General features: G+C 34.1%; 2 protein-coding genes across 3 annotated transcripts; one reads left to right on the top strand and one right to left on the bottom strand.

Moving 5' to 3' along the window:
• The first annotated feature begins 1,134 nt into the window (after positions 1-1,134).
• Positions 1,135-6,620, top strand: LOC130810522 (uncharacterized). Of its 2 annotated transcripts, XM_057676620.1 has the most exons (6): positions 1,135-1,255; positions 1,468-1,567; positions 1,890-2,004; positions 2,717-3,358; positions 3,452-3,635; positions 6,359-6,620. In XM_057676620.1, the coding sequence occupies exons 2-6, from the start codon at positions 1,491-1,493 to the stop codon at positions 6,382-6,384; spliced, it is 1,044 nt and encodes a 347-aa protein (XP_057532603.1). In that variant the 5' UTR covers positions 1,135-1,255; positions 1,468-1,490; the 3' UTR covers positions 6,385-6,620. The 2 variants fall into 2 exon arrangements, with proteins under 2 accessions (XP_057532603.1, XP_057532604.1); XM_057676621.1 differs by lacking the exons at positions 1,135-1,255; positions 1,468-1,567 and having other exon boundaries at positions 1,890-2,000.
• Positions 6,621-8,431: 1,811 nt separating this feature from the next.
• LOC130810596 (uncharacterized) lies at positions 8,432-13,277 on the bottom strand. The gene is made up of 3 exons (XM_057676713.1): positions 11,762-13,277; positions 9,645-9,992; positions 8,432-9,564 (listed from the first exon to the last, which is right to left on the bottom strand). The coding sequence occupies exons 1-3, from the start codon at positions 12,200-12,202 to the stop codon at positions 8,929-8,931; spliced, it is 1,425 nt and encodes a 474-aa protein (XP_057532696.1). The 5' UTR covers positions 12,203-13,277; the 3' UTR covers positions 8,432-8,928.
• Between the last annotated feature and the right edge of the window lie 3,349 nt (positions 13,278-16,626).

The following is a 16,626-nucleotide window of genomic DNA, read 5'->3' as shown; positions in this document are numbered from 1 at the left end:
TGCCAACATAAGATGCCATGGGCCATGCCGAAGCTAGTTGTGCCTTGGCAAGCTGCAAATAGTACAAATTGTGTTGTATCATGTTGAACACATTTGGATATTAGCCTATGACGTAACACATTATAATGCACCCAAGATCAGTGATTAGATTCTAAATAAAGAAATAGACAATCTGTATGAATCAAGCATCAAATAATCAACACACACAATTTAACTAGGTTCATCTAATGTGGGTTACATCCTCCCTAGCCTACGTGTTTACATTGACGTAAAAATTAGCTTCCGTGAGCTTTCATAAAAATTACTTTGAAGATTCAAAGAGGGTTGGAGAAGAAAAAGAAAAGGGATGAAAAAAGATTACATCTTGACAGAGAATAAATTAAAAAAAACTCACTTATATGGGTATTTATAATACATATCCACTAATACATAGCTTTAAAACAGAGCAACTAACAAAACGACCAAGAACAAATCTAAGTCGATCAGGCATAAAGCCGAGTCGGCGTTATGTGCACCTTTATGACCAAACAATAATATCTACACTTAAATCTAAGACTCAGGGCATGATAGAAGTTTTTGGGCACACGCGAAATTTGTAGTTGGACCCAAATAAATATTGTATTATATTTCTACATATAAATATTTAATTACATCATAATTTGTACAAGAATATTTTTGTGGGATACTTGTTCCACACATATACACTCTTCACTTATGTTTTTATGTGAGTTTATATCTCACTTATCAATCTCTTTATTTTTGCATAAATATTTTATGATTTGAGCTCATGGCTCAATCTTTTGTTTTGTAGGAGCTTCTTGCTCTACATGATGCAAGTGTTATAATACTCTATTTATACTTGCTATGGAACATTCTAGTAGTTAAGCTAATATTTTATCTATATTTTTCTTTTCTTACTTCACAGTTCACACCATCCTTCCACTATATTCTAACTATTACTTTTTACTTAACTCTAAATTATCTTCTAAATTTTTCTAATTAGCCTTTCTAATAAGGCATAGAGTATAATAATCAATTTTAAGAACACGTCTCACGAAGAAAACTAGCATTGTCGACACCCTAATATCAAGATTGAATTAACTTCTAATAACGACATACCAACCGTCCAACCCCATACATTGAGTTTTCCCCAATTTTATTTGGATTCTCCAAACCAGGAGAGCCCACTAACCTCAATGTACGTCTCTCTCCCACATTGCCGCACCTTCGTTCTTACCCTTCTCTGATCTCGTCGGTAGTAGAATTTTCTCCACTCTTCCATTCTCCACCCGATTATTTTTCTAATTTTGGATCTAATGATTTCAATATTTTGATCTTTATTCTCGATTTTTCACTCTTTGAAAAACTAAATTATTATGGGTTATGATGGGAATTGCGGATTATAATCAGGGTTTTCTAATTTAGTGTTTAATTTTGTGGAATATTTCGTGAATTTGTGGATTGAAGAATATAGAAAGGAGAAAATTCAAATGGCTATGCATTTTGATCGGTGGGAGAAGGATCCATTCTTCTCTGCTGCTGAAGAAGTTCAAGAATCAGCTGATAGGTATCTTCTGTGTTAAACTCATTTTAATTTCATATTTGAGTGTCATATTTTAACTAGGGATTGCCGATTGTTGAAATTTATTGTTCAGTGTTAATTTTTCATAAAGTGTTTATATTTGAATCAAATTAGTTGATAGGTTACGTTGATCGAAAGTGGCCTGAAATTTTAATCATATATTATGATTCTTTAGTTAGTGTTTTTATGATTGATAAGAGAATGTCATTATATGATTCAGGTGAATTGTAATGGATTATTGTTTAGTGGCTGAATTGTGATTTGATCTCTTTTAAGTTTGAAATTCTTGTCTTTTTTGTCTTGGAAGGATGGAGTCTTCGTATAGAACATGGATACATGCTGTAAAGGACACTTCTTATAGGTGGAATTTAGAAGAGCTTCAGAGGGATTTACGCGCAGCTCTTGGCACAGCCAAATGGCAGGTCTCTTGCTCTCTTTGATTACATTCATTATGTTCTTATCATGGGTTTTAGAGTATAACTTAAACTATTTATTGTTCCCCTTATATAATAAAGCTTTTCTTTGTACCTGAAAATTTCCTGCATTGTTTCTGCTCCTGTATTGCCTTGGTTCATGTAACCGACCTCGTATAGTTGGGATTAAGGTTTTGGAATTGATATGCTCCTCTTTTAATCAATTTCATGGCATCTGTGGACAAAATATTTGCATTGTCCCCACTGTTGTGTTGCCTCTTTTATTTCTGTTAACTTGCATTGAGGCAGTTGGGTTATTTTATTTTGGCTATATATGAGTGTGAGTATATACTTTATTCTAATTTTTATTTGAAAACTTTTTGAATTATCTTTTGTGAAATATTAGTTGTAACCAAGCTTTGACTTATTGTGCTATTGCTGTTTAAAGATTTTTAGTGCGATCACAGCTTTGGAGTATATAATGATGCTCGAATTTCACTTCTTTGTAAAAACCATTTGTCCAAAAGATTTTATCTCAAACTTTTCTAAGTAATCATATTATAACTTGACTATGCCCATGGTAATGGGAAGTAGTAACATTATTTGCAGTAAGAACTTTTAGTGGAGCATTGGGACATTGTTTAAAATGTTGATCTTACAAAGGCCGTTAATGTTTCCTTGACATGGTGGTCATGATATTAGTTGGTCTTTCATGATGTAGCTAGAGGAGTTTGAGCGAGCTGTGAAAGCTAGTTACAAGAAACATTCTGCCGATGAAGCCATAGATAGGCACCATCAGTTCATTCTTGCAATGGAGGAGAAAGTTTCTGTAGTTGAGAATATGTGGCAGGAAATTTCAACTTCTGATAGCAAGACACAGACTCAATGGGTGCGCCTTGATGAAGGAGAACGAGATGAGTTTGCTTTGTTCCTCGCTGGGCCTACCGTCTCCAATGAAAAATTGGACATTAGAGTTGTTCGTGATGGTGATGAACTGGCTAATCCTTATAGGAGTGCAAAGCCTGAAAATAGTACGTTGAAAAACAAGTCTTATGCTTCAGGGTTGCACCTAATAGAAGGTAAATATGTAAAATCACCTGGGCATCGAAGAACTGCTAGTGCTAGTGCTGACATAAGCTCATGGGATATATCTGTCTATGATGATGAAAATAAACGCGATTCTACCAAGACATGGGCTGAGCCACGTCCTCGTAGAGTCCCAAGTTACTCGGGCTTAATAAGTGCTGCTATGGAGTCTACCCCCAAATTAATTTTGCCCAAGAATTGTTTTAGGAAATGGAAGGCTGGAGAACAACTGCAGGATGATGACATTGCGTTATTGAGGCCTCAACAACCAAGTCAGGTTAGAATTGAAGTATAAATTTGGGCACATTCTTCACTTCTTATGATTTGGTTCTAATATTATTGTTTTGTTTTTTATTGTTTAACCTAAAAGGGAATGAGTGCATGTTGTGAAAAAAGTAAAAGTTGCCTGAACACTGGTGATGATTGCTGTAACAAGCAACTATATGGTTGGTATGGTGCTGCTCAGAGAATGTGGCAGAGGTCTCAGTATCAAGTGCAATATAGTCGCCCTGTGCAGCTTACCTTCTGGACTGCTCTTCTACTTCTGTCCATTGGTGAGTGTACTCTTGCATGATTTTGTGTTTCATACTTTCATCTTGCCTATATCCTTAGCATAAAGAGGCAATGGCTGAATTACATTAATTACTTTCCGTTGTGTCTCTTCTACCTAAATCTAAAATTTTCATGTCTGCGATCCCTTTTATTTTGGAAGGAAGCCGCTTTTTATATTTCAGAATTAGTTGGATCTCTCTTATCATGCATGCCAAAATGGATTGTCATATACTCTATCATACTTTGACTTAGTCTAAACCCTTTTGATTATAATGATTGCCTTTACATTTTTTAGCTTAGCATTGACCAATCAAATTATGCATCTTGGAACTTTTCTCTATATAGTTCTTGTTGTTTCATCTAGGACCCAAGCAAACACGAAATGGCTCAAAACAAAACCTTATTGTGGATTAATTTTTGTTGGGAAATCTTAAGTTGCTCCTCCATATTTTGTGACATTTAGTTGAACTTTCTAGTACATATCTTGGGTTATATTGATATATTTGTGTTGCATACTTTTCTTTTCTATAATGCACCAAAGTATTTTTCTTTGTACCTTATCATATGCATGCTTCAAATAATTAAGATTAATTATCCTTTTTCTTTACTCAGTTTGCATGTAGTACTCCATTTGTAGTCATATTAGATGGATAGCTTTCATGGTTGATCGTCCTAACAATGGTTCTCAAAATTGCTTATTATGGCATTAACACCGTCTGCTATTACTTCATGATTTGGCTCATAACCTTAATGGTCCTTTTGGTAGTTAGTACTAAATGGTAGTAATGAAAATGTTTTGTAGTGTAAAATTTCATGATACGTACCTTGTCATTTTCATAATAATGAAACTTTACTCATAAATATGTTAATCTTTGATCTCTTTGTCTTGGATAAGAGTGCTCACTTGTTTATTGATGACATAGTTGAATGAACCCACTAATATACTTCTTTCAATGTACGCATTCATGCATTATGACCACATTCTAAAGGGTATTGAGCTTATTGCGACCGCAATATAAGTTGAGTGTTGAAATTTGAGAAAATTGCTAATCATTTGCATTAGCCACTAACGTTGTTTTGGATCGCGCCCGAGGTTTTTCACTATGTAACTTGTCTCCTTTTTGTCATCCTATAAAATATTTCTCCTTTCTTTAGAGTGACTAGCCTTAGTTTTTTGCTTACTTGTATTTTATAGTGTGTTCCTCGTTCCTACGCATTTCTAAAGCTAAATTGTATTCTTTACACCACGTTTGGACTTTATTCACTAGCATACTACCCTTTGCTTTGTCCAGAATGCCCTTGGTCACTGGAATGTTACAATTCTTCATGATTGTTCATGTTGAATCTGCATTCTCATCCAATCAGGTTCTTTAACAAATTTATTGACAAAACTTCTAGATTCTCCTTTTTTAAGGTTCCTCCATTTGATATTTCCTTGTCTTTGAATTACTCTTGCGCAAGCTTGATTGCATGTGACCATCAACAACTAGGAGTTTGTGTTGGGTGACTATATATTCCCCTACAATGACCTTACAACTTGGGCAATTTTCCATATCATTTCTCATTGTCTAGAAGCAATTCGACCTTACCGTTTAGGCAATGTTCAGTATCATTTTTTTGCGGTCAAGTAATCAAATTGGGTAGAATTTGCTCCACTTTTGTAAGTCACCAAATGGTTTTACACTTTCTATACCAATTATTAAGTATTAACAAATCATATAGTTGCGGTGGGTGCTTTTTCGTAGAAAATTAGGTTGAGTATTTTTTTGGTTAGGGGGTACTTTTTATGGGATGAGGGTGAAAAATCGGTTGGGTGAAGTAGTTTTTTCGGCAAGGTGAGGGTTGCAAGGGTGCAGCTATAATGACGAGAGTAGGGGAGGATTTTGCAGTTTTAATTTTTTGTTTTAAATTACAATTTGATTTTTTAAATTAAAGTTTATAATTTCATAAAGAAAAGGACTGATAATAGCTTGGCTTGTGCCATTGTACCTCTTCAACTAGTCGCAATAGGTTAAGGTCCTCCAAGTAAAGATTTGTCTGAAGTTGGGAATTTTATAATCTGACTACCTAAAGGTGCAACTTTTAGATTCAGTGTATCTTATTAGTTTTATTTCTTTTACAGTGTTCTAGTGGTAAATTTTGCTGCAAGAAAGTTTATCCTTCATTGTGTTTGCATCCATGTTTAGCTTGGGTTTTGGAAGATTGAGCTATCAATGTTTCATGAACTCTCTCAAGGCGTTCAGGTTGAATATGCCCGAGTGCTCCATTTCAAGTGTTTATATGTTTTTTTCTTTTTTGTTTATTATTCTATCCTTCTTTTAGTTTCACCTATTAGACACTGGCTGAAACTCACTAGGGCTTATATCATTTATATGGCTCTTTTGAACTTATCTAAATTTCTTGATGCTATTTACGCTATCTGAATTTCTGCTTGTTGTGGTTTGAAATTGGACAATTCAAATGATCTCATTGTGTTTATGAATTGAACCTGGGCAACCCTTATTCAAACTTATATGAACTTATTGGCCCTTGTTAACCCTTGCCATCACTTTTCTGAATTTATTGGCTTTTGTTAACCCTTGCCATCGTGAACATGATCTTATTTTTGCACTATGGTGAGTGATGAGTGTTCTCACATGCCCTTCTTTCAATGGTGACTATAAATTATAATACTGTTCTGTTACATGAACATAAATACTTAATTCTGCAATATCTTTGTGTGCAGTGTTGTTTGTATTGCGTGCAATATAGGGAGAAGAGCACAGCCATATTTATCAATTGTAGCAGTTATATCATTCGCGAAAACATTTGTAAAGTTTGACATGCTAGGGGCCACGGCAAGATTTCATGTTAAAGTTACCTTCTAAATTTCTCGTCTGCTAGTTTTTAATCATTTAGCAGGAGGAGATTTTTATACTTCCAAGATGGCAACCTGGTAAAGGGTGGATATTGCTGGTTTACGTTGTGTACGTATTGGCTAGTGAAAACACCGGACTTCAGTGTATCCCGAGTTTTACCTGTTTTAGGGTGTAAATTTCTTGAAATATTGATATCCATGCTAGTACTCCTATATCCTACCACCTTTCCTGGCCCGTTATACGAATACTATATTAAGATTGGTGTAATTATTAGTCTTCTAATGTATCACTTGTAACACGTTTCAACATTCAAAGCTCGACTCTCATTGTAATGCCCTGTCCGCCTCAAATATGTGGTCATTCAAGCATGTCTAAGACAATGCTAAAAATGGCGACAACAATGTGGCAAGGGATGAAGCTTCATGATATGTTCCGTTTTAGATGGGAAATTTCAGTTTTAATTATGAGGACATTCTGGCTGTTCGGTTTGTGAAAACGAAGCCAATTGTAAGTCTTAATTCGTGAAACAATTCATACCATTCTACATTGAAAACACCCGAAACATTTTATATTGAACTCGTGTTGTTTCTTTAAAGTCCGGTTCCCAAGCCGCAGCTTGTATTCACATGGCTAAAGATTGTACTAGTTATTCCTTCTTTCAAATTGTTACCAAAGTGGATCCTAACCTAGCTCATGACTCATGAGCAGAGATGGGATTTGGGGATAGATCTGGACATATTTGAAACAGCATCCCATCCATAATCTTGCAAGTTGCTAACATATTAATGTAATATATTATTTTATTGATGTAATATATTTACAATAAAATTAATTTTAAATTGTAAACTAGCAAATATTCTAAACTTTTAATTATACTATAAGTTTTAATTGCATTACCTAATATATCATATATTTGGAATTTATCATCAATGTGTCCAAGTATATATATTATTTTTATCTTTTATTTTGTAATTTATTCTTTTGGATATATTATTATTCTTGTTATTGTATACCCGGGGGCGTTTGTTAGCATTAACTTATCATTTTTAATTTTCATTTAATATATTCTCCTCTATTTGGTATTCAAAATTCATTAATAAGATTTAACTCATTTAAGATTAAGAAGAATCGGTTTTATTTTCATTGAAATAGACATTACTTTTTATCTTTGAATCGATTTTCATTGCCCCTTTGGTCCTCCCCATGCATATCTTGTGCTAAAAAAATTTAAAATTAATAAAAATTTATGCATAATTGACACAAATATTAAAAAATTAGTAAGATTATTAAATTTGCATGGGTAAAACTAAAACCGAGAGAAATTAAAAAATATATAGAAAAAAATTAAAGAAACTCTATCCAAAACAAAATATTGCAAGGATAATGGATAAAATTTAATAGAGATTGAGGGAGTAGGTCCCCATTTCACACTTATTTTAAACTTTGTCTTCTTCTACTTGTTTGCATTTTATTATTTATTAATATATTCTTTATTAATTAATTTAATATTTCTTATGTAATAGTCTATTTTCTTGGAAGAATTGTACGTAACGTTGAAAATCAATATTAGTTAATTTTTATAAGAGAATTTGTTGGCTGGCCAATTACTTGTTTTAATTTGGACTAATCTTTATTGCTAGCGTTCCACTATAAAAGACAAACCTCGATAAATTAATGTAACTAAAACATCACTTTATACAAGTACTACGAGACAAATTAAGGTCATTTATTTGCATATAAAAAAATTTATTAAATTTTTTTAATTCCTCTATTTAGAATTTTGCTTTTTTTAACAAAAAAAAAATTGTGAAATTTAAGAATATAAATTTTTTCATAGTCAAAATATGCACTACTTTTCTCATAAAAGATTAAGGTTCAAGTTTCACTACTATTTCCAAAAAATCGTAGAAAATTTAAATTCATAAGATATTAAAAATCTCTTAACGTCAAACAAATAATATCAGTGGATTTCTAAAAATTATAAAATTAGAGCTTCTCAGGGGAAATTTCTCCTTACTAGTGCAAGAGAAACTCACAAAGATGAACAAGATATATCATCATCAATTGAGATGGATGATCCTTTGATACCATCAAATGTAAGTACTAAAATGCAGAATCCATCAGATTAAAGATCCACATGAAACCCGTCACAGACGACTGGCCAGCCCGGCTGTCCATCAGATTACCCCTCCCATGGACGGCCAGTGGGTGCAAACACGAGCACCATAAACACGAAAACATTCGGAGCCCCATTTTGTAAAAACTACCCCCCTCTTGTGAATCACTGCCTATTTACAGATTCAATGGCAACAAAAGTATCCGATGGAAAATGTAAGCTAAAAAGACCTTACGATTTGTCGATTACTATGCCTACAAATCTAGCTACCCTGTCGTCTACTATCTGTGGCGAAGAATTCCCTGAGTTAAGCCTCCATTGTCAGACATGCATACTGTCCATCTGCCAAGCAATGTTGCCCATGTTGTTCTCGTATGTTCGGTCCATCGAAGCAACTTTAGCACGATATGCTGCTGCCGTAGCTGACATCGTTCTTAACCTCTCGCCATGTGGGAGCTCACACGAGTCGCCAACCGAGCTATACCTAACCTCAGCAGGGGGGATAAAACAGTCGATAGACAAGCCAGGGACGTTGAAAGCTACTTCTTCGATTGACCAAGCTTCTTCCATCCTCGTCTTAGTGTGGCTCATTGCTGTTTCTCCGAATCTGAAGAGGGTTACCACCGAACGGCCTGAATGAGCTATCATGATTCCTTCGACAGGCCTGTAATCATCAAGACATGAGTTAATAGTGGTCTCCCAATACACGGCATCTCCTCCATTAGACTGAATGCGGGTCAAATGTGAATCTTCGATGTGCACAAGAAGCCCACTCTTCTGACTGAAGTAACCGAACAGAACATGTCGTATGATCTCCGCTGGCCCTTCACTCCTGGCCTTCAACGTCTTGGGATCAGCACATAGTTTCAGGATGAAGCAGTCTTCACCGTTGATCTTCTTCTCGCCAATGCATCGTGCATCAGCAAACATTGCAGCAGTCGTTCTTGGATCAAGGCCCTGTGGTTAAAAGGAGCCGATATATTTAGAGACAAGCATGTTTTATTGAACAGGATAAGATTAGATAGCGACAGACTCACCTGAAGTGCACGACGTAGGGGTCTAACAGGCCCTTTAGCAGCATGAGCACCAAGCCAAGGAGTGTGCCTCCAAACCATGTTTCCATTACAACCAGCATGAACCTTGCTACCACCGAGTGCAAGCTCAACATACCACATATCGGGATTCATCTGCCACAACACAAAACCACCAGACTCTGCAGACTTAGAGGAGTTTCGGTTTTTGATAACCTTGCTAGGAGTCTCGATATCAGAAGCTAGCATCTTCAGTTTTCCCATGGCGTATGCATTATGGATAGAGTTTTGGAGCTTCAACCCCCCAGAAGCAGCTGTGTATTGCTGCAGGATATACTGAGCTGATGAAGTCTCCTGCAAAAAATAACCGGATCAAACACCTAATATTTCGATACTCCCTGAAACACATATAAAAAAGAAACTAACCATAGCCCTATGTTACTTGGACTCGGGTACTAATGTTGGATACTGGTACGTGTCCAAATGTCGGATATGTCTAAATATTCAATTCTACACCTAAAATGAAGTGACTAAATGCCATACCAATGTCCGAGAATCAAGGGTTGGACACGGGTACGCGAAGCAAAATGAAGAGTCCGAGAAATATAGCCATAGCCCAATCTGCCCCACCATCATTTGCCCTTTAAGGGCTTTCCAAAAATAGAAAGTGAGCCCCATTTTCAACACGAATCATACATAGTTCAAAGTAAGGACATTGACACCTGACCAGTCATCTTGAAAATATATAATTGTACATTCTGCACTAAAAATAGTAAAAACAAAAAGGATATTACATATCAACAATAGAATCACATGCATAGAACGATGACGAGAGTCGAGAGGTCTCAATCCGAACATGGCACGCCAAAAAACTTGATAAAACAATCAATGTCGAAAAAGACATACTCCAAACCACCAAACACAGTTTGATTCTTGAACAAGCGAGCGAACTACACGCTGCTTATTGCATGTCCAATTACCTAAACTACATGTCTACATCCTACAAAGCAACTTACCTAAATGTGGAAAAACATTCCTCACCTAACACAAAGACTATCTCAAATACAATAGCTAATTAGCTGACTAACTGGTACACATGAAAACATAGGAAAAAATATAGGGAATATGCACATAATAGTCAAAAAGAAAATAAATCATTTTCTCATGATGAAATTACAACCCAACTCCCACTTGGTCCCTAAGCAAAGACCTTACAAGTTACAAGTTGCAAAGGTCAAGTATGGTACAGTCCACTCAATGGAAGGATAGATGTTAACAGATAACCCCATGAACAACAATACAAAAAACTAGTCCCCCCTTTCCCACATTTCCATGTTGAGTATATTTGACAAATGACACCCCGACAATTTCAAGGAGCTATTTCCAATGCCTATGTTTAAACAGCCCGTCTTGTACGAAACCATCGACAACAAAACAAAAAACCCATAAGCTAAAAGTTCCTATTATTGGGCTATTTAACCCAAGTATGAGGCACGTCTCACGATGAGACCGTCTTATACAAGAATGGAAAAACTAACTACATTATCTCAAATAAATCCTAAACCCCGCTTAAGCAGAAGCTAAATTGGAGTAATGACATGTTGCGATCAACCGTTCGTAAGTAACAATCCAAACTCCATGAGATTGTGGAATAAGTAATGACAAATACTTCTACATTACACAACCAACTAAATATAAAGATTTTGAACTTAGCACAAGTACTTCATAATCAAGGTTAACATGTCATTTACTTCATAATCAACTATAAAACAATTTTGAACTTTAACATAATCTTCATAATGAAAGATTAACATGTCAATTCTTCCATGAATAGGATTAAAAACAACAATATAAAAAATTTTACCATTATTTGTAGACATTGTTTGTGGGAATTAAACAACTGATTAATTTTATTCCATTTCTCTACATTTACCAATAACACAAATCAATAACAAAAAAGTTCAAACCCACTACTCCAACATGATTCATGATACAGAACAACAAATAGATCAGAAGCCATAAAAATTCAAGAAATTTTAATTTCAAAAATAAAATTCAAAGATAAAAGAACATGCAAATGAAAAAGACAGATTAAATTAAATTAAATAATTGTGAAAACTTACAATTGGGGTATCCTTGATGCTGAGATGAGGAAGAGGGTCATTAGCGCTAACGTGCACCGGAGCAAGTGGCGCACCCAAGACACCGAGCAAAAGTCTCAGATCCGACCTCTTACAAGCACCAGAAGATGAAGAAGATGAAGACCCAGAAACAGATGGGTTACGCTTCATCCAATGTGCCCAACCTCCGTCTTCTCTCTCATCACGTGCACTGCACTGGTCAGGTCCTTCTCTCAAAGGGGACAGCATTTCCGGTGGCCTTAAACTACCGGATCTCGCAATCAAAACTTCTGGGATGTGCTTATGGTGGTTTTTCCGACGTCGGAGAAGACTTGTCATGGGAGACCCACTTCTAGCTGGACTTCTAGACCTTGATTTTCCTGGGGATAATCCTCGAACTACTTCCTCTTTTAGAGTTTGGAAAAACCCATGTTTTCTCTCCATTCTCAAACCCTAAAAAGTATAAAAGTAAGTACAAAAATAAAATCAGAAAAATCCTAAATCAAGTAATAATTGGTTCTGCTTCTTTGTAGAGATTTTGCAAGAACTAGGAGTTGAACGAATGTTTGAATGGATGAACTATAACTGGGTTTGGAAAAAACCCTGTTTTCTCTCCATTCCTTCAACCTTTTCCGTCTTCTCAAACACTAAAAATCTAGAAAAATAAAGCTAAAAAACCCCAAATCATGCAATAATTGTTCCTGCTTTTTGTAACGATATTGCAACAAATGGTTATTGAATGAATGAACAAACTATAACTGGTTTTTCAGTGCATACTTTTCTACTCTCCTACTCCTATTCAGTTGGTGAAAAATGAGGAGAAAGTGAGTGGGATAGTGAGGAGTAAGAATAGGAGAGCTCAGAAGAAGGAAGAAGAGAATGCCGTTAGAGAGAAGCAAGCAAATGGGAAACTGTGATAACTTTGTTGTTTATTTTCTCTGCTTTTGGTTCAAATGGGGCCAGTTTACAGCATAAAATAAAGTAATCAGAAGAAAAAACAGTATGAAAAAAAGATAAAGAAAGAAAGTAGAGAATAGATAAAGGGAAAGAGAAGATGGATATTTGAAAAAGCTCAAGAATGGTAGGGATTGATGTGGGGAAGAGGGAAGAAGATAAGAGAATAGGATGTTTGATGATCCGCCATTAAAATGGAGCTTGAGAAAAGAGAGTGATGATTGTAGGTGTGAAATGTGGGGTATGCTTTGAACGGCGCAATCAAGGATTCAGGCCGTTTGTCTAGCCTTTATAGGGTAATCTTTTTACACTTTTGGTGATAACTTAATACAAGTGCTTATAGTGTTAGTGAGGGATTAGGGTCTTTTTGATACCCCTAATTAATGACAATTAGGATCTTAGGTTATTCATTTTGAGGGATTTGATAAGTCATTTATTAATTGTTTGTTTAAGATGACTTCACAAGACTACTACATCTACAATAATAGTTTATTGAAGTAGTAGTGTGTGTAGTAGGCATGGATTGTGTCTAAGTTATGTCATAGCGGCTATAGGTAGCAAATAGTATTGTATCGTATCGTACCAGCCATATTTAAATAATGGCATATGACATGACACAAGTACGTGAGTCGTACGATTCACACAGGTGTTTGTTTAAGAAACTAAAATTTGTTATAAAATATATGGTCTATTATGTCGTGTCAGTGAGTCATGTGTTATGTCATTTTAAAAAATGGTGAACATAGCCTACACATGACCATTTGTATCAATTAGAAGGTCGTAACTTGTCGAGTCAGGCCATGAGCTGAAATGAAATAGAAAAAATGTATAAAGAATACGAATGTTAATATTGCTTAGTCCTAGTATTGTTACTATTTGTTTAGTATAAAGATGGGTAAGGATATGAGAAGGAATAAGAGAAAGATTATTGTTAGATCCATAAGATCCAAATGATTCGCTTGAGTATGATATTATACGTTTTTCGTCGAACCGCCACATATTCATTTTTCTAGAAAACTTTCTAAAAAGGCCTTATCAAAAATTATATCTTCAAACTAATGACCACAATACACATGTCCTCTTCACCAACGATATAATTTATCTTATTGTGTATTCGCTTCACCGTTGTACATGCTTCCTATGATGGGCAACATGTGTTTAGTCAAGCACCAAATCATACCATGGATTGTAGTGTTTACCGTATATCAGAAATCAGGTGGGGCAAGCTATGTCTTGCATTGATGAGAGAAGTGTTAAAGGAAGCAAAGGAACTCACGTGCCAAGAACTTGGTGCAAGATAATAGGGAAAAATATGAAGAAGTATCGTTGTTAGGCTGAGCATTAGGATGGCTTGATTGAGTAATAAATATGAGCGGCAGGGAATTACTTTTGATTCTGCTCGATCGAGCAAGTGGTTCTTATACTTTTATGGTAAAAAAAAAGTATAAAAATGATGACAAACACATTGTTTATGAATCTATAATCCTTAAAGTGAGCAAGTGTATTTATGTGTGAGGTAACTCCATATGGGTGAACATCGTAATCAATCTCTAGAGAGTTAGTTTGAGTGTGTGAGTCTTAATGTAATTATTGAATTCATTAAACAGCTAGTCTCTTGAGAGACCGTCTATTTGAGAGACGTATCTCAGGTCCAACCTATTAAAGATTAATGCCTACTTACCGTATTCTTAATGCCTACTTACATTATCCTTAATGCTTACTTTCCGTATTCTCAATGCCTACTTTCAATATCTTAATTGTCTACTTATATCATTCTTTATGCCTACTTATAATATTTAAAAAAATATATAATGGGCCAGTCCAATTAGAGATAGTCTCTCATAGAGACCGTCTTTCACAAGAATTTGTGATATAAATTTTGTGAATGATGTTTTCGAATCTGATTTCATGATGTATGTTAGAATGAAGAATAAGTAAGACCCAAAGCCTGCAATCGGTCCGGTTTGGTTCGGTCTTAACCGGTTTCGGTCTGGATTTACACACTCTTGATAATGCATTGAAATGAATTTTATGAACAAAATAAGATGATTGAAGTTGGACAAGTATAGCCATTAACGTAGCCAAAAAAATTTTCAATCAAAATGATACTAATTTTCATTTTTTTACTACTGTTTATTACCACCTACTAAACAAGCCGTAAAAAAGATAGGATTTTGAGTTTATTGAAATTCACTTTGAAGTTCAAGCTCATAATAATAAATTCCACACATATTAGATAAGCAATGAATTAACCATAAAAATTGTTCTCAAATCATTTTATATGTATTTACACATAACATTGTTGCACAATCAAAATGTGAAAAAACTCATCAAAAAATAGCAATTATGCCATTTTTTTAAAATTTTTGTGATTGAAAATTCAGATATTTGGCTTTTTTTTTTTTTACAAAAGTCATATTGCATTTACCAATATTTAAATTTTAAGATATTCTAATTGGATTATATGCTCACTTTTACAAACCTCTATAGCAAATGCCACAATTTCATAATCATATTTTATTCACATATCTATCATGAAATTTTCACTTACTCTTCTATATTGACTGCTACAATGATACGAGTAGATTAAAGAAATACGTAAATGAGACAAAAGAGAGAATGAATTCAGGGAAATTTTGTGTAATAATTTAGAATTTTCTGTTTTTCTATGTGGTAGACAAACTTTTTTTTGATTTATATGGTTATTTTGACTTTTCGATTTTTCCACGTGGTAGACAAATGAGAAGTTTTTCTTGTTAATTTTACGATATTTTACAACATAATGACATTTAAAAAAAAACAACAAATGTGATGATCATCCTAATTGACCACATGTTACGAAATTCAGTCGAAATAAATACTTAATAAAATAAACAAAATCAAAAAAGATTTATTAAAATCACAAAATTCTTACCCTGTTAAATCTTATTCACAAATTACAGTTATTTATTATAACCTCTGTAATATTTCCTTTAAACTATATTTTCTTTAATTTTTATGTTTATGGATTCATAGATCCACATTTAGCTTGTTAGAAATTGGATGGTATTTAAATTCGTAGGTTGAGAAGAATTTACTCCATCTATTTTATTTATTAGTAGCATTTGCTTTTTTATTTTTTTTATTTTTTGTATTTTTTTACAGTTTTCAAAACATAATTCAAATTTCAGTATCAATAAATATTTTTCCTAAAAAGTATTAAGAAAGTGGAGGGGACCATTATACCCATGTGATGTAGTGAGTATTGGGGGGTTAAATAATATAGTTTAGTAAAATAATATGAATGTTTGGTAATTACATAAATGATATAAGGACAATTTGGTCTAAAAATTATGTTCTACAATAGAAATAGGACAATTAAAGTGAACTTTCCAAATAAAAAATTAAGACAATTTCAAAAAATTGAAGGGAGTATACATTAAAATACTGTAAGTTGAGATGAATTTAATAAAATCAAACCCACATATACTCTTACATATCCATTAAAAGTTGTTTTTACTCTCTAGTATAAAAACATTCCAAACATAATCAACAAAACGAAGTGACCAATGGAGAATACTCACAATGATTCAAAAAGCTAAAGTAATAGTCATTATAGTTTAAATTATGCATAAGAGTCGTGATTGAGATAGCAAAACATTACTGTAGTAACGTAAATAATGCAATAATTATAATGTCTAAACATCGATTGAAATTATAAGATATTTCTTAATGTATTTTAAAATGTGATATTTAAATATAAATTTATTTATTTTTAAAACCTTAACAACACGGCCGGTGCGAATTTGTTTCTAGTGAATGATACTAGGGTATAGGAGTAATGAGTCACGTGAGTTTCTCGGTAAAAAATGTGCAAAATGGGAGTGGGCATTGAAATAAGAATACCTTGTTTGCAACGGCAGTTCCAATCCCCA

Source organism: Amaranthus tricolor, chromosome 4, assembly GCF_026212465.1.
Source record: "Amaranthus tricolor cultivar Red isolate AtriRed21 chromosome 4, ASM2621246v1, whole genome shotgun sequence".
Lineage (NCBI taxonomy): Eukaryota > Viridiplantae > Streptophyta > Magnoliopsida > Caryophyllales > Amaranthaceae > Amaranthus > Amaranthus tricolor.
The sequence above is the reverse complement of the archived record's forward strand: the minus strand, read 5'-3'. Positions and strand labels throughout refer to the sequence as shown.